This window comes from Penicillium citrinum (genome assembly GCF_028827155.1).
Source record: "Penicillium citrinum strain IBT 23319 chromosome Unknown utg000006l:1.0-3011923.0:1.0-3012962.0, whole genome shotgun sequence".
NCBI lineage: Eukaryota > Fungi > Ascomycota > Eurotiomycetes > Eurotiales > Aspergillaceae > Penicillium > Penicillium citrinum.
The window spans coordinates 707,300-721,498 of record NW_026622691.1 but is presented as its reverse complement, the minus strand read 5'-3'; the positions used below and the strand labels follow the sequence as shown (position 1 = coordinate 721,498).

The following is a 14,199-nucleotide window of genomic DNA, read 5'->3' as shown; positions in this document are numbered from 1 at the left end:
ATATATCAAACGAACTGAAATGAACTACTTCTCAGATCTAAACCATTCTTGAAATGAACAACTACAATTAACTCCATTTATATTTCTAAAAAAACGCCTTTAACTCGAGGAAATCTTAGATAAATGATACCCACTGCCCATTCATATTATGAGTTTTAAAGCTCAATAACATCCTGGAAATGCAAGAGCAATACTCTCGGGGCCGCATTTCTCGATTGATGATATACCTCAGAGCTATGCTCCACTCTCAGAAATCGACGATGACAGTGTACTGTGGTAAAATTTCAAGGTAAATTGGAAGGGCTGAAATGATCAAAACCGCTCAAAGCTCATCTCCGTATGGTTGCACCCCAAGTTGAACAGTTAAGGACCCAGCATTAACTATAAGATGGCCAAACATGCAAGGATCCGTCCGTCCAGACCGAGCTGCTATTATCCCAGCCATCTCATTCACACAAATACAACTCAATCACATAGCATGGGATTGATTCATAGGACCCGCCCTGTCATCGTCAATAATGGAGGGATAGTCGTGGAATGAGAGCAATCTATCACGATGCTCACTTTTTCATAATAACGTAGTTTACAAACCAGTTTAAAATGGCCTGAATCATCGTCAACCCGTCATCAAATATCCAACCAGCCAATTTAAAGCACATGCAGAGAGTCTGTCGCACTTTAAGTGTTTCGATGCAACATCAAACAACGCGGGGATGATCGACAGGGGCGCGCAGTTTGCATGCCGGGGGGAGGCACGCGCCAGGCGGGAAGGGCGAGGGCGAGTTCAAATAGTAAGGAAGTCCCTCGTGTAAAATTCACTCAACTGGTTTGGCTCGTGAAGGACCATGTTGTCGTCGAAATTGATTTTGTCGCTCGTTCTTAGCGGCAGTCGTGTGCTTGTTGATGCTGCTTCGCCGTATACAGTCGATGATTACGATGTATTACAGTATATCAACCCACTAATCGGCAGTTCGGATGGAGGTAAGTGCAGTCATGTACTTTGACTTCAAGCTCGAAAACCCAACTCCGATATGCAAATACTAAAACCTCATGCTCTTAGGAAATGTCTTTGCAGGCGCAACTTTACCATATGGAATGGCCAAGGCCGTTGCTGATACAGACTCGGAATCTAATCAGGGTGGATTCACCTACGATGGCAGCAATATAACCGGATTCTCTAGCATGCACGATTCTGGTACCGGTGGTAGTCCATCACTCGGCAATTTCCCTCTATTCCCATACGCAAGTTGCAAAAACGACGAGCCAAATGGGTGTATTTTCCCGAAAAAGTCGCGAAAAACGCCCTACAAGCATAATTCAGTCAAATCCAGTCCCGGATTTTTCAGTATTGAGTTGGAATCGGGTGTTCGTGTTGAAATGACGGCTGCTCATCATACTTCTCTTTTCCGGTTTAATTTCCCCTCTGGCGAGAAGGGAAGTCCGTTGATTTTGTTGGATCTTTCGGATTTATCTGATACTCGACAAGATAACGGGACTATCTCGATTGATCAGTCTAGTGGGCGTATGACTGGTAGTGCGAAGTTCCTTCCTAGTTTTGGAAGTGGTTCGTATCATTTGCACTTTTGCGCGGATTTTCAGAGTTCGGGTTGGTTGAGGGATAGTGGCATTTTCGTTAATACTCGAGCTAGTAATGACGTTCATGACCTTACTATTTCTCGAAGCATCAATGGCTACCCCCTTCCGGTAAGACATTCCTCTGCGAAGATGCTTGAGCGGACATAAGCTGATTGTGTACTAGGGCGGTGGTTTCATTCGCTTCCAACCACCTTCGGACGGAATCGTTACTGCCCGCGTTGGTGTTAGCTTTATTAGCTCGGAACAGGCTTGTTCCAATGCTGAAACAGAGATCCCGAACTTCGAGTTTGAGGCGACGAGACAGAATGCCGTTGAACAATGGACGGATAAAATGGAGCCAATTCGGGTCTCCCGTGAGGGTGTCAAGTCGTCCGTTCTCACCAACTTTTATAGTGGAATTTATAGGACTATGGTCAATCCTCAGAACTATACAGGCGAGAACCCCTTATGGACAAGCACGGAGCCCTACTTTGACTCATTCTACTGGTATGTGTTTTTATCGTTCTGGGTTTAGAAGTTCATGCTAACTATTGCAAGCCTTTGGGACTCTTTCCGATCTCAGATCCCTTTCCTCACGATCTTTGATCCAAATTCCGCAACCCAGATGGTGCGTTCATTGATTGATACACAGCGTCATCTTGGGTGGCTTCCCGACTGTCGAATGTCACTTTGCAAAGGTGCGTAATGAGCCTACGACTCGTGTCCATGATACTAATCCCCTGCTCAGGCTTTACACAAGGCGGATCTAACGCGGATAATATCCTGGTTGATGCTTTTGTCAAGGGCTTGGACGATGAAGTTGATTGGCAAGCGGGATATGCCGCTGTTAAAAAAGACGCAGACGAAGAACCGTTTGACTGGTCCAGCGAAGGCCGCGGTGGCTTGAAGAGTTGGAAAGAAATCAACTATATCCCGGTTGAAGATTTCGATTATGAAGGTTTTGGCACTATGACACGCAGTATCTCACGTACTTTAGAGTACTCCTACAATGACTACGCTATCGCCCAGATGGCTCGAGCTATGAACAAAACCAGTGATGCTGAACGTTATGAGAAGAGATCGCTAGCATGGCGAAACCTCTTCAAAAAGGATCAGACTTCGTTTATTAATGGTACCGATACAGGGTTCAAGGGCTTCTTCCAGCCCAGGTACTACAATGGAACATGGGGACATCAGGATCCGCTTACTTGCTCCAACATCGACAACAGTGGAAGCATCTGCTCCCTTCAGAACACTGCTGGAGAAACTTTTGAATCCAGTATTTGGGAGTACCAGTTGTGAGTTTTGGTTCGACTATATTTACAGTGAAATCAATCTGACGCTTCCCTAGCTTTGTTCCACATGATATGGCAACCCTTATCAAGATGCTTGGTGGCCCTAACAACTTTGTCAAACGTCTGGATTATCTACATGATACGAATATCACCTACATCGGTAACGAGCCTGCTTTCCTCACGGTCTTCCAATATCATTACGCCGGCCGGCCGGCTAAATCAACTGCACGAGTCCGTACCTATATTCCGGATTACTTCTCCCCGACACCAGCAGGACTTCCAGGAAATGACGACTCAGGTGCAATGGGCTCCTTCGTTGCAATGTCCATGATGGGACTTTTCCCTAATCCAGGCCAAAGTGTCTATCTGATTACAGTTCCATTCTTCAAATCCGTGAACATCAAGTCCCCCCTTACTGGGAAGACTGCCACTGTACACGTCACCAATTGGGATCAGTTCAACTCGCTCAATAATACTGGGGGAACAGGCTTTATCAAGTCTGCCACCTTGAATGGCAAGCCCTATACCCGTAATTGGCTTAATCATGATTTCTTTACTGAGGGTCAAGAGTTGGTGCTCACTTTGAGTGGGAAAGAGACTAGCTGGGGTACAGCCCCGGAGGATCTCCCACCTTCTCTATTGGAATCTTCGTCTGATTTGGAAGTGCGTGGTTGGGGTGTTATGGCGGAGGATTCTTCTGAGCCTGTGCTTTTACTTCATTCGGATCAGAGACATTTTGCCAGACATGGCGTGCATTTTGACCATCATGCTCGAATTAACAAGGAATGGTGATTTCCTGAGATGTACATTATACCATTCAACCCGAGCCCTAGTACTACGCCAAACCAATGTATTATTTCTTTAAGTAATGGGTTGAGTTATAAGGACGAAGTATAGCTAGGTTTGGTTCCTGCAGCATGGCAAACCCCTTTTTTCCAGGCTCTGCAGCCAAGTACCATCATGCACAAGTATCTAGTTCGTGCATGATACTACCAGGTAGTAGTAATAACTAGGATGACGCAGGCGTGATATCCTGCATTACCATGCACATTGGAATTCTACAATATTAATAAAAGTTATGCCAACAAAAATAATTACATTAAGTTGTGTCAACCTTATTATTAGAATTTTTTCCACAAAACCCGGTGTATCCGTGGTTGATATTTCTGCAGTAGTCCATTCCTCCGAAAAAGTCGAGATGCCGAGGTAAACTCAGCCCGAGTGGACACTCTCCCTTCTCAACCTTTGCCTCCCAACAACTCGATTTTCCAGACCGATCGTTCTGGAACAATGCGACGCCCACCTTCATCTTTCATTTCTTCTTCTTCAAGTCCTTCCAATTTCCTTCTCCTCACCCGACGAAACCCTTCGCCTTTGTATCTGAGCCAGAGCCAGCGTTTTCCCATCTCCTCCGGGAAACACTTTCATCGACCATACTCTCAAGCTCCTGGTAAGTCCAGCAGGCATACAACATATAGCATGGTCTTTCATATCAATCATGATTCTCCATGACTGGACCCTCCGATCCACCGATCTACGAGAATGACAGCTTGCTAACTAATGCATCGCGTCAGACTCAACCGCTCAAGTCTTCACACCACCACCTCCACAACCGAAATCCCGATTTCGTCGATTCATAGGCTTCACAACACTAGCTCTCTTCGCATTCACAGCAGGTTTAACATACCAAACCACTCAAAGCGTCACCAAAATCATGGCTACTCCCGACGCCGCAATTGATGGTGTCCCCATCTACAAACCCACCGATGAAATCGCCGCCGAAATCGACGAGACACTCCGCACTCACCCGGAAGCCGAACGTCTCCGCGCAAACCCCGATTTCAAAGAAGCACGTCCACACATGAGTATTCCCGAAACTCTGCGCGCGCGCATGTTAACCGCAGGCGCACTCTCGGGTCCAAACAAGATCGTCGTCCCGCCGTACGTTTTCAGTGAACGCGGTGGTAAATCTATGGTTTCACTTATGTACTTGGGTTCCGATGTCTGTGGTCATCAGGGAATTATACATGGAGGATTACTTGCAACACTTCTTGATGAGGGATTTGCGAGATGTTGTTTCCCGGCTATGCCGCATAAAGTTGGAGTGACGGCGAATTTGAATATTGATTATCGGGCTCCGGCGATGGCGGATAATTATTTTGCTTTGAGGGCGGAGACTGTTAGAGTTGAGGGTCGTAAGGCGTGGGTTGAGGGACGTATTGAGACGCTTCCTGAGGATGGAAAGGATCCAATTGTTTTGGTTGAGGCGAAGGCTTTGTTTATTGAGCCGAAACAAGCAGCGGTAAGTTTATCTGCATTCTCTTCAGTCCCGTTCCGTTCCTGAGGCAAATGTTCCTGAGTGGCGAATGCTAATTTGATTTTTTGAAGGCGATGGCGCATTTATACAAGGGCGCTACTGACTAGTCTGATATCTAGTCCGATACCCATACATAGTTGTACAATGCATTATCACAATTTATTTAATGTCATTTCATGCTTATTCTTCACACTTATAACCTACTGTACTACACTCCTCATCTGTACGTACAGTATAAACTCATACTTTTTCTTAATCTCCACTCGTACTCGTAATGGCGCCATCCCGCGATCGGCGGACCTCCGCTTGACGCGGCCCAGTTTCATCTGCCCCTCAATTCATTCCACTTCCACTTCCAACTTTCTTCCTTGCACAATTTCCTCCTCTTCAAATCTCTCCCACTTTCAAAATGGCCACGTAAGAATCCCAATCCCTTCAATTGATTTCCAAAAGAAAAAAGAAAAAAAAAATCCTCGAAATTACAAATTCCAAACTAACACTTAACAGCAACATCACCTTCCACGCCCCAGCCCTGACCCGCAATGAGCGCGAGACCCAGCGCAACCAGCGCGGTCTAACAATCTGGTTGACCGGTCTCTCAGCCTCCGGCAAATCCACCATCGCCGTCGAACTAGAGCGTCAACTGCTTACCCGCAATGTCCACGCCTACCGTCTGGACGGTGACAACATCCGTTTCGGTCTGAACAAGGATCTCGGATTCAGCGAGAATGACCGTAACGAGAACATTCGTCGTATCGGTGAAGTCGCCAAGCTCTTCGCTGATAGCGCTAGTATCGCTATTACTTCATTCATTTCCCCGTACCAGAAGGATCGGGACTCGGCTCGTGCTCTTCACGAGACTCCTACTCCCGGTGAAGATACCGGTCTTCCTTTCGTTGAGGTCTACGTTGATGTTCCTGTTGAGGTTGCGGAGCAGCGTGATCCCAAGGGACTTTATAAGAAGGCTCGTGAGGGCATTATTAAGGAGTTTACTGGTATCAGTGCGCCTTATGAGGCTCCGGCTAAGCCTGAGGTTCATATTAAGAATGTGGATTTGTCGCTTCAGGATGCTGTTAATCAGATTGTTCAGTATCTTGAGTCTAAGGGATATCTGCCTCCTAAGAACTAAGGGGAGGGCAGTGCAGTGCAGTGATAGGAGAGGAAGGAAGAAGAACAAAAAAAGATGGATAGATAGAATGACTGTATAGCGAGACGTTGGCTTCTTTCTTAGATTTCCCGCGGACTGGCGCTGTATATGGACAGTTCTTTTATGATATTGGAGATAGATTGCTTGAATGAATTGATTCTTAGCTTGATGATACAAGTAAATTTCACAGCCGAAATGTTGTTCAATATCCTTGGAATTTCAGCAAAAAAGAAAAAAAAAATGAGTATAAAAAAATAGATAGGAAATATAAACCCAAATAATAAGAAACAATGCTAGCTTTGTGCTCGATGTACCGGCTGGTATATGTACGCAACGATCTTCCCAGAGTCGAAGATCCCGAAAAGAAAAGAGCAAGCCTCCCCTAATTCAACCCAGTCCAAAATCAATTCAACTCATCCCATTCAATTGAATTCAAACTCGTAGAACACGTATGGCGTGTACTCGGTACTTCCTTCAGCACCGTGCATATCCTGGGGATCATCCCGTTGTACACGACCCTTCTTGTCTCTCCCGAAGGCATTTCCAGCCAGGTAGGAGTACTTGTCGTCCAGGTTTTTCTTTGCCTTATCCGCTTGCTTTGATGAGGGGGTCTAGATCCAGTTAGCATAAATCAATAGCAATAACAACGCACTAGAGGAGAGGGGACGGTACCTTAACCAAAGCAGAGACAAAGTCCAAAGGTAATCCATATCGTAACACCGTCTCAACGAAAACTCGGAGAACAAGAACATGAATCCAAACCATCACAGCCTCACTCCAGGCTGTACGACCAAGTCTCAACGTCTCACCCCAAAGTTTCCGCTCATCACCACCGACACGTTCAACCTCCTTCTTCTCCTCTTCCTTCCCTCCTTCAACGTACTTGAAATCACGTGGAATCCACTTGTTCTCCCTCGCCTTGTGCACGAATTCAACGCTATGCTTCTTGAACGTCGTCACGGCGTACAGGGAGAACTCATTGTCCGAAGCAACTAATTGCGCAGATCGCGGGACAACCATTGGTGCGACGGTCTCGTAGTTTTTCAGAAACTCTTTTACTTGTGATCCTGGCACGGCAATTATGTGGGTTTCAATGTACTCCGAGTCTTGGACGACGGAGCGAGGATCGACGACTGAGGCGAGGGATTTTGTGGATAGATTTCCTCTAGAGATTAGTTTAGCGGTTTGTTTCTTTCTAGTAAAAAATGGGATTGAATTGGGGGTGGAAAGACAAACTCACGTTTGTTTACGCTGAAGCGTTGCCAGCGTATTCTTCACCTGGTTATATTGAGAGTACTTGAAGCGAATATCATTGTCGATACTAGCGCCCTCCTATTAAAACATTAGCCATTACTTTCATTCACAGCTGTTTAAACAGCAATTCAGATGAAACCCACCTTGTGCAACAGGTCAATCAATTCCCCTAACGACTTATCCGCCCGGTACTTAACCTTATTCCACTGAAACGTGCGAAGGTACTGATCAACCGGTTCTAAGAATCATCAGTACAGTCCCGTCACTCCATCCTCACACTTCAAAGCATTCCACCCCAGGATAGATAAGAAGGACATACTATCATTAACAACCTTCATCCGCTCAATCTGCCCCTCATCCCCATCAAGGATATTCCTCAAAGCATCACCGACCTTAGCAACGACACCCTGACACTGTGACTCAAGTTTAGCCAGTTCATCTGCCTGCTGCACCAGAGCATCTAGAGTTCCGATTTTGAATTCCGGGATTGGGAATGCGGCTGCGCTGCCGTTTTCTGCGGAGACGGTCGATGAGATGGCCTCTAGAGCGTCGTCGGCGTGATGCGAGGGGACGACGCTAGTTGGGAGGGATAGGAGGAGGTATTTGTTTGTGTTGGACATGATGAGGTTTGGATTGTAGGGTTCCTGGCTGTTGGGGAGCCTGGATTGAAGGTTGAGGGAGGTGAGGAGGGAGAGTCGGGGAGAGCTTGGGTTGATGTCGTAGGCGGTCGGCGGTGATTGGTGGAGAAAGCTGTACATACACTAATTACGGTCACTACTGTAGGTGAGTTGACAGTTCAGTAGTTACCATGTAGAACTAGGAAACATTCACATTATATAAAATGATTAAAATTTAAATTCAGTACTTGGACTACGGTTAGTCGGTATTTGTCTATGCCTAAATTGTTTGAGATCACTTCATTGATGCTTAACGCTATACAGCCCAATGCTCGCTCAACACAAAAGACAAGAGAAAACAAACCACCCAATATCGGAAAAGGGACACCATCCCTAATAAAACTATAGGGCACTTTTTGCAAATGGAACGAGGAATTGACTAGCTTCGAACCTGCGGAATATGGAAAGGTAAATACTAACAACGGGAAATGACATAGCAGGGTATCTGGATCGAGCGTACGGCACGGATCGTGAGTATAAAAGAAGGACAAGAGCCAAAGGGAGGTGAAGGGGGATGAATAAACGATCAGACAAATGACCAAAGGAAAAATATTGGTATCTGTACAGACATCGCATCAACAGAACGAAGCATCATGGTTGGACCGGGTAGGGTGAGCGATTATAGGGGGGGAAAGGGATAGGTGGCAGTTGGAATGAGGAGATTAGACCTGCATGGCCTGGAAAATATCCTGACAGTTCTCCACCAAGAACTTCAGAACATCATTCTTCTTTTGCACGTCTGTCATTTCGCGTGCAAGACTCTCGGGTCTCATAATGGTTGGCGCAAAGACGACGGCCACATTCTGACTCGTCATAAGGTTTTCTTCCTGACGGTCCACCACGCGTTTCAGGTGGAAAACTAGGAATTCGAGGACATCACGGTGAACACGAGGTAGTTCCTTCAGATTCTTGACGAGAAGCTCGACTCGTGCCGAAGTGTTTGTGACCTCTCCAGAGTCAATAATCGTGTCGTAGACATCGTACGTGATCAGTGGAGTAGGGAGCTTGCGGAAGTATTGCTTCAAAGCAGAGGTAACAGCATGGATATCAAGATCGGGATCGGAGATATCATAGTCGAAGGGATTCCGCTCAAATCCTTCCCGAATGCCTTGAATCGCTGAGGCAGCACCAGACTTGCGGTAAATGCCTTCCATATCCATACCTGATTCGACTTAGCATTGAAATACACACATGTTTGAAATTAGGTGACAAACCTCGTAACTCGACCTCTTGAATACAGCGAGTGATGATGGCTGGAATGATGCTCTTCTCATGCTCCATACGAGCCTCGAGATCAGTACCGAAAAGAGCTTTAAGAGATATCGGTCAGTTGATTTTCCCATTCTAGGGCATTATGAGAATACTTACTACTTCCTGGAATCTCAGCCAATGTGGGCACACTGTCGGCCTGCGACATCTTGCCTCCTTGCTTATTTCTCTGGTTTCCGAAAAACCCAAAGCCTTGACGACTAGGATCCTGGGTTTGGGAACGTGGTAAGTTGCCAGTGCCTTCCTGTTGACCCTCACTGGACATGAAAGTCTTGAGGCCCTTGACACCCTTGGCCACGTTTTGGCCCTGTTTCTTCCAGTTGAACTTGCGAGGCTGGCCCTTCCGGATGCTCACCACTTGCGGACCAGGGACGACGGTAGCGGTAGCAGGCTCACCCTCGTCACCAATCTGCGCAGGAGACATGGAAGTTGGGTAATCATTGAGGGATGGTTTCATCGCATCAATGGATGGGACAGAACCACCCTTGTTGTGAGAAATACCCAGTCCGTTCGGTGTACGCTGAGCCTCTGGATTGTTCTTGTAGAGCTCTTGTATCTGGTGCACCAACTGGTTGTTAAGCTCAGCCAACTGGGCATTCTTTGATGATAGCTGCTCGAATTCCTGGAAGCTCTTCTCTTTTTGTCGAGTAATGTTGACCAGTTCTTCATTAAGATCGTTGCGCTTTTGAATTAGCTCCTCGATTTGCGGGGTGTATGACTCCTTCAGCTTATGAATAGATTCAGCCAGCTCCCGCAAAACATGGTTCGAGAGCTTTGCCAGGTCCAGCGGTTGACCCGCTGTTCCTCGCTTCTCCGCCTCGATGTGATCGGTGAGCACCGTGAGCTCACGCAAGACAATTTCTCTTTGCGCATCAAGCACCACCATGGTGGATCGCTTTTCAGAAAGCTCAGTGTTGACTTGTTTGACATCAGCGGTAGCCCGCAGAGCATTCTCCATTTCCGAGATGCGCTGGCGCTCCTTCGCCAACTGACTTCGAAGCCAGGAGATCTCTTCAGCTTGGGAAGTGCTGCCAGTTGGGCTGGTCACCTCGGGTCCGACTAAATTTCTATTAGCCGGTGTTCTTGGACGTCTCCCTTCCGTACCGAGCCTCACGCTCTTCTCGCTGAAACTACGGCCATGACGAAAAGAATTGGAGACGCGGCGAAGAAAGGAATCACTAGGTTGTAGGTCGTTGTCTGTGGAGAACTCACTTCCGGGGTAGCGCGTGGTGGATGGCGAGCCTGCACCATCCAGTTGTCGCTGGGCATCGGAGATCGAGGTGTTGACAGAGTTGTTGAGGTTTTGTCTGGGCTGTTCCATGGTGCTACCAGAGAGATTCGGGGATCCGGCGTAGGCAGACGAAGCAGGAGATCCGGTTACTTCCTTTCGAGGAATCTGGCGATGCTTGCTTTCCAGGGAATCGCCTCGTTTGGGTGGATAGGCGGATTGTTGAGATCGTGTCGAGTCCACAGAATCGTGCTCGTGTAGTCTACGAAGCTCACCCGAGGGACGTACAGGTGGCTCCTGGGGTACTGAGCGGGTGGCTTCTGTTGTCGCTTCTTTCGACCTAGTACTGTCAGGGCTGGTTGCACCGGAGAAGGCGCTAGTTTCCCTAATTGCCAAAGGCAGATCAGATCGAGAGCTGCGAGCAGATTCTGTGCGTCCAATCTTAGATAAAGTTGCATCCATGCTCGCGCTAAATGATTTGGCTGTGCCGTTGACCCCATCTACCTCACGCTGGTTCGTTTCGTCACTCTTATCCCATCCTTTCTCTTGATAGGCAATATGAGGAGAATGTTGCTCAGAAGAGGTACGAGATGGCGGTTCAAGAGAGAAATGACCGTCTCTAGAGGCTCTCACCGAGGAGTCTCCCGAGCGAGCCTGGCTGAAATAATCACGAGGCAACTCTTGGGTGGGTTGAGGTTGGGCGCGAGAAGAAGATCGCTGACTAGCAGAAGGGTCGAATGCAAGAGGAATCAGAAGTTCACCACCTGCATCCGCTGAATCGGCATTTGTATCGCGTTGACCACCAATCTGGCGACTACTGCGGTATGTGCTTGAAGGAAGAAGAAGGTTGTCGTCTGCAAAGTTTAAAAGGTCAACTTCAAATGCTCAAAAGTGGAAGGTGCCGGATGTAAACAAAGCAGATCGCAGTTGCCTTTCTTTACTTACCTGCAGCTGCCTGTTCGGGCGTTGAGTCCGTGTGGTTTTCCACCGCGATTTCAGCGAAAGCCTCACTGGGAGTTTCGTCGATTGAGCGTGTTTCTTCCATGCTTGGGGGTAACGAAGGCAGGGATTTATCCAATTTAATCCCTGGCCCTCCTGGTCGTTTAGCTGCTGCATTGGCTTTTTTCTTTCTTCGCCGTTGCATCAAAGATTCATGGCAGTCCATGCAAAATATACCCTGGGAAGTGCGCGCATAGCGCAAGTTTTCAATCTTTCGTTTGCAGTTGCGGCATCGGAAACACTGTGCACAGAAGGCCTGGTCACCAGTGAGAATGGCGAGATCCTCGATTTTGTTTCCGCACGAGTTACAGCTATAAGTACAGTTACTGCAGATCAATGAGCCGTCTCCAAGAAGTAGTAGGTGGGCGTCCGAGTCAAGAAGAGTGCTGCAGGTGCTGCAGCGGAAGCAATCGATATGCCATCTTTGGCCAGCTGGGAGACGTTAGTGCGAGAGCTGGAAGAAGTGGTACGCAGCGAGTAGTTAGGGGGAAAAAGCGGATGTCATGACTTACAAAGTTCAAAAGCTTTGCCTTCCTCTAGGATCTACTACCTGGTCAGCATCGCACCCCATATCATCACATTAGAGGCCATCTCTCCTACCTCTCCACAGCCCATACACGGGAAAGGCACATCCTCCTGCTCCATAGGAGATTCCGGATGTATCACCGGGGACTCCATCTCGAAACGAATAGAGTACGTTCGAGACCAAGTCCGAGTCCAAAGTCCAGTCTTTTTATTTTATTGATATACCGTTATAATCTGGCGCAATCTTGTAGGGAGCAACGAGCACGGCGAGTCGATATAGCAAGCAAGACGAAACACACGTGCGCGGACATGCGTTCGCGCCTCGGGGAGGAGGAGTACTTGCGATTGTTGCAAGGTGGAGACAACAATGGGGAAGGGTGCGCGGGATCGGAGGGCGGAGGGGAATGCGACAAGGATAGCCCAGGGGAGGGGAGGGGAGGGTTTGAGACCGAGTAAATCTGAAAGAAAGAACGGGATTGAAGCACGACGATAATCCTGTGAATGGAAAAAAAGGTTAGCCAAACATTTAGCGAACCAAGATGATCCATAATCGATTTAATCGGTTTAAGCGTGAGACAAGGCCCCTGGATGGTTTCCGCCGAGCTGAGCTGAGGCGGATCCAACAGGGTGATGGTTGCGGGTAAAGGAGGGGAAATTGGAGTCGGATTGGAGCTGATTTGAGAGGATTCGCACATACCAGTTGCAATCAAAAAGAGGTCAGGGCCGGCCGCGAAGTGCTACACAGCGTTTCAAGTAGAGAGGCGCGGGTGTTGTGACAAGCGCAGGCGAGATGGGGCTGCCCCTCGCGGCGGTGATAGAATGGCCAGGGGTTTGTTCTGTAGGGTAAGGGGGAGGGGGAGGGGAAGGAACCCTAAGAATAGGAATAGATAAATAGGGAGATTCGAATGTTGCAAACAATCGAATTCTAGGAAAAAGAAGAAGAAAATGAAAAAGGGTAAGATATAATTGCGGGATTGCAGGGGGAAGAGGAGAAAGGAGAAGATGAAGTGGCAGAAAACACTCGGATCCCCCACTCATACATCCCCAGTATTATTATTCCTCTTTTTTTTTGATTATTGCTATTCCTCCTATTATTACAAGTAAATTATGATGAGTGAAATGATGAGAATATGGTATATTAGTCTTACTGCTATTTGTGAATCTTCATTTAATTAGTATCTTCATCTCTGTATACATACTCTCGCACAGTCACCATCTCAACTGTATGTGGATACTGCGTGGATACTACGCGGCCTCAGAAGGAGATCATATCCAAACAGCCACTAAGAAGTGTATGTATGGAGTACCCAATGCCTCCACCAAGAATAGCTCTGCAAAGATTCGCAGTAGGTATACTCCGTATTGAGCGGAAATTCCATATTTTCCTCATATTGCAGGAGCACAACCATCCATGGAACACTCTGTCTCAAACTGATATCCACCGCCGACTCATGCAATCTACTAAGGCTGAAAACGCCGAGATAAAACAAACAGCTAAAATAGTCCTATCTAAATAAAAAAATCAAAAATCAAAAATCAAAAAAAGACAAATCATCAACAAGTGTAGAAATACAAATTACTCCCAGGAATTGTGCAAATGAGAAATTAGAATCAAAATCAGTCCAATCCAATCGTCTCAGCTTTGGCCTCGTTTCAGCGGAATTCTGAAACAACTGCCGTGTCACGTGTCGATCTTGGTGGCTTTCCTTAGTCATTCTATTTATACTCCGTGTCATAGTACATTTACTCAGTGTAGAGTGTTGTTTAGTCTCGAATCAATAAAAAAAAATATTTCCTTATATTCTACATTTTGAGTATCCCAGTAGGGACTGAAGATATTTCCGGTACGAATATCGTAAACAAATCCAATATAACCCAACTGGAATCACCCCGCGGCCCAGACACTCCCAAGA

General features: G+C 47.1%; 5 protein-coding genes across 5 annotated transcripts; 3 read left to right on the top strand and 2 right to left on the bottom strand.

Annotated features, from left to right (window-relative positions):
- Positions 1 to 845: 845 nt before the first annotated feature.
- N7469_006796 (glycoside hydrolase family 92 protein) lies at positions 846 to 3,662 on the top strand (the record flags this gene model as incomplete). Its single annotated transcript, XM_056645714.1, has 6 exons — positions 846 to 981; positions 1,061 to 1,704; positions 1,760 to 2,082; positions 2,134 to 2,273; positions 2,324 to 2,873; positions 2,927 to 3,662. 6 exons carry the CDS (start codon positions 846 to 848, stop codon positions 3,660 to 3,662), a joined length of 2,529 nt encoding a protein of 842 aa, XP_056499155.1.
- Positions 3,663 to 4,160: 498 nt separating this feature from the next.
- On the top strand, positions 4,161 to 5,294 carry N7469_006795 (PaaI family thioesterase; the record flags this gene model as incomplete). Its single annotated transcript, XM_056645713.1, has 3 exons — positions 4,161 to 4,320; positions 4,445 to 5,172; positions 5,259 to 5,294. The coding sequence occupies 3 exons, from the start codon at positions 4,161 to 4,163 to the stop codon at positions 5,292 to 5,294; spliced, it is 924 nt and encodes a 307-aa protein (XP_056499154.1).
- Positions 5,295 to 5,596: 302 nt separating this feature from the next.
- On the top strand, positions 5,597 to 6,316 carry N7469_006794 (adenylyl-sulfate kinase; the record flags this gene model as incomplete). The annotated part of the gene is made up of 2 exons (XM_056645712.1): positions 5,597 to 5,604; positions 5,695 to 6,316. The coding sequence occupies 2 exons, from the start codon at positions 5,597 to 5,599 to the stop codon at positions 6,314 to 6,316; spliced, it is 630 nt and encodes a 209-aa protein (XP_056499153.1).
- A 440-nt stretch (positions 6,317 to 6,756) lies between these two features.
- Positions 6,757 to 8,208, bottom strand: N7469_006793 (H(+)-transporting V1 sector ATPase subunit C; the record flags this gene model as incomplete). Its single annotated transcript, XM_056645711.1, has 5 exons — positions 6,757 to 6,945; positions 7,007 to 7,499; positions 7,575 to 7,666; positions 7,732 to 7,826; positions 7,908 to 8,208. 5 exons carry the CDS (start codon positions 8,206 to 8,208, stop codon positions 6,757 to 6,759), a joined length of 1,170 nt encoding a protein of 389 aa, XP_056499152.1.
- Positions 8,209 to 8,927: 719 nt separating this feature from the next.
- On the bottom strand, positions 8,928 to 12,453 carry N7469_006792 (uncharacterized protein; the record flags this gene model as incomplete). The annotated part of the gene is made up of 6 exons (XM_056645710.1): positions 12,362 to 12,453; positions 12,274 to 12,304; positions 11,708 to 12,193; positions 9,634 to 11,646; positions 9,480 to 9,575; positions 8,928 to 9,427 (listed from the first exon to the last, which is right to left on the bottom strand). Exons 1-6 carry the CDS (start codon positions 12,437 to 12,439, stop codon positions 8,928 to 8,930), a joined length of 3,204 nt encoding a protein of 1,067 aa, XP_056499151.1. The 5' UTR covers positions 12,440 to 12,453.
- Between the last annotated feature and the right edge of the window lie 1,746 nt (positions 12,454 to 14,199).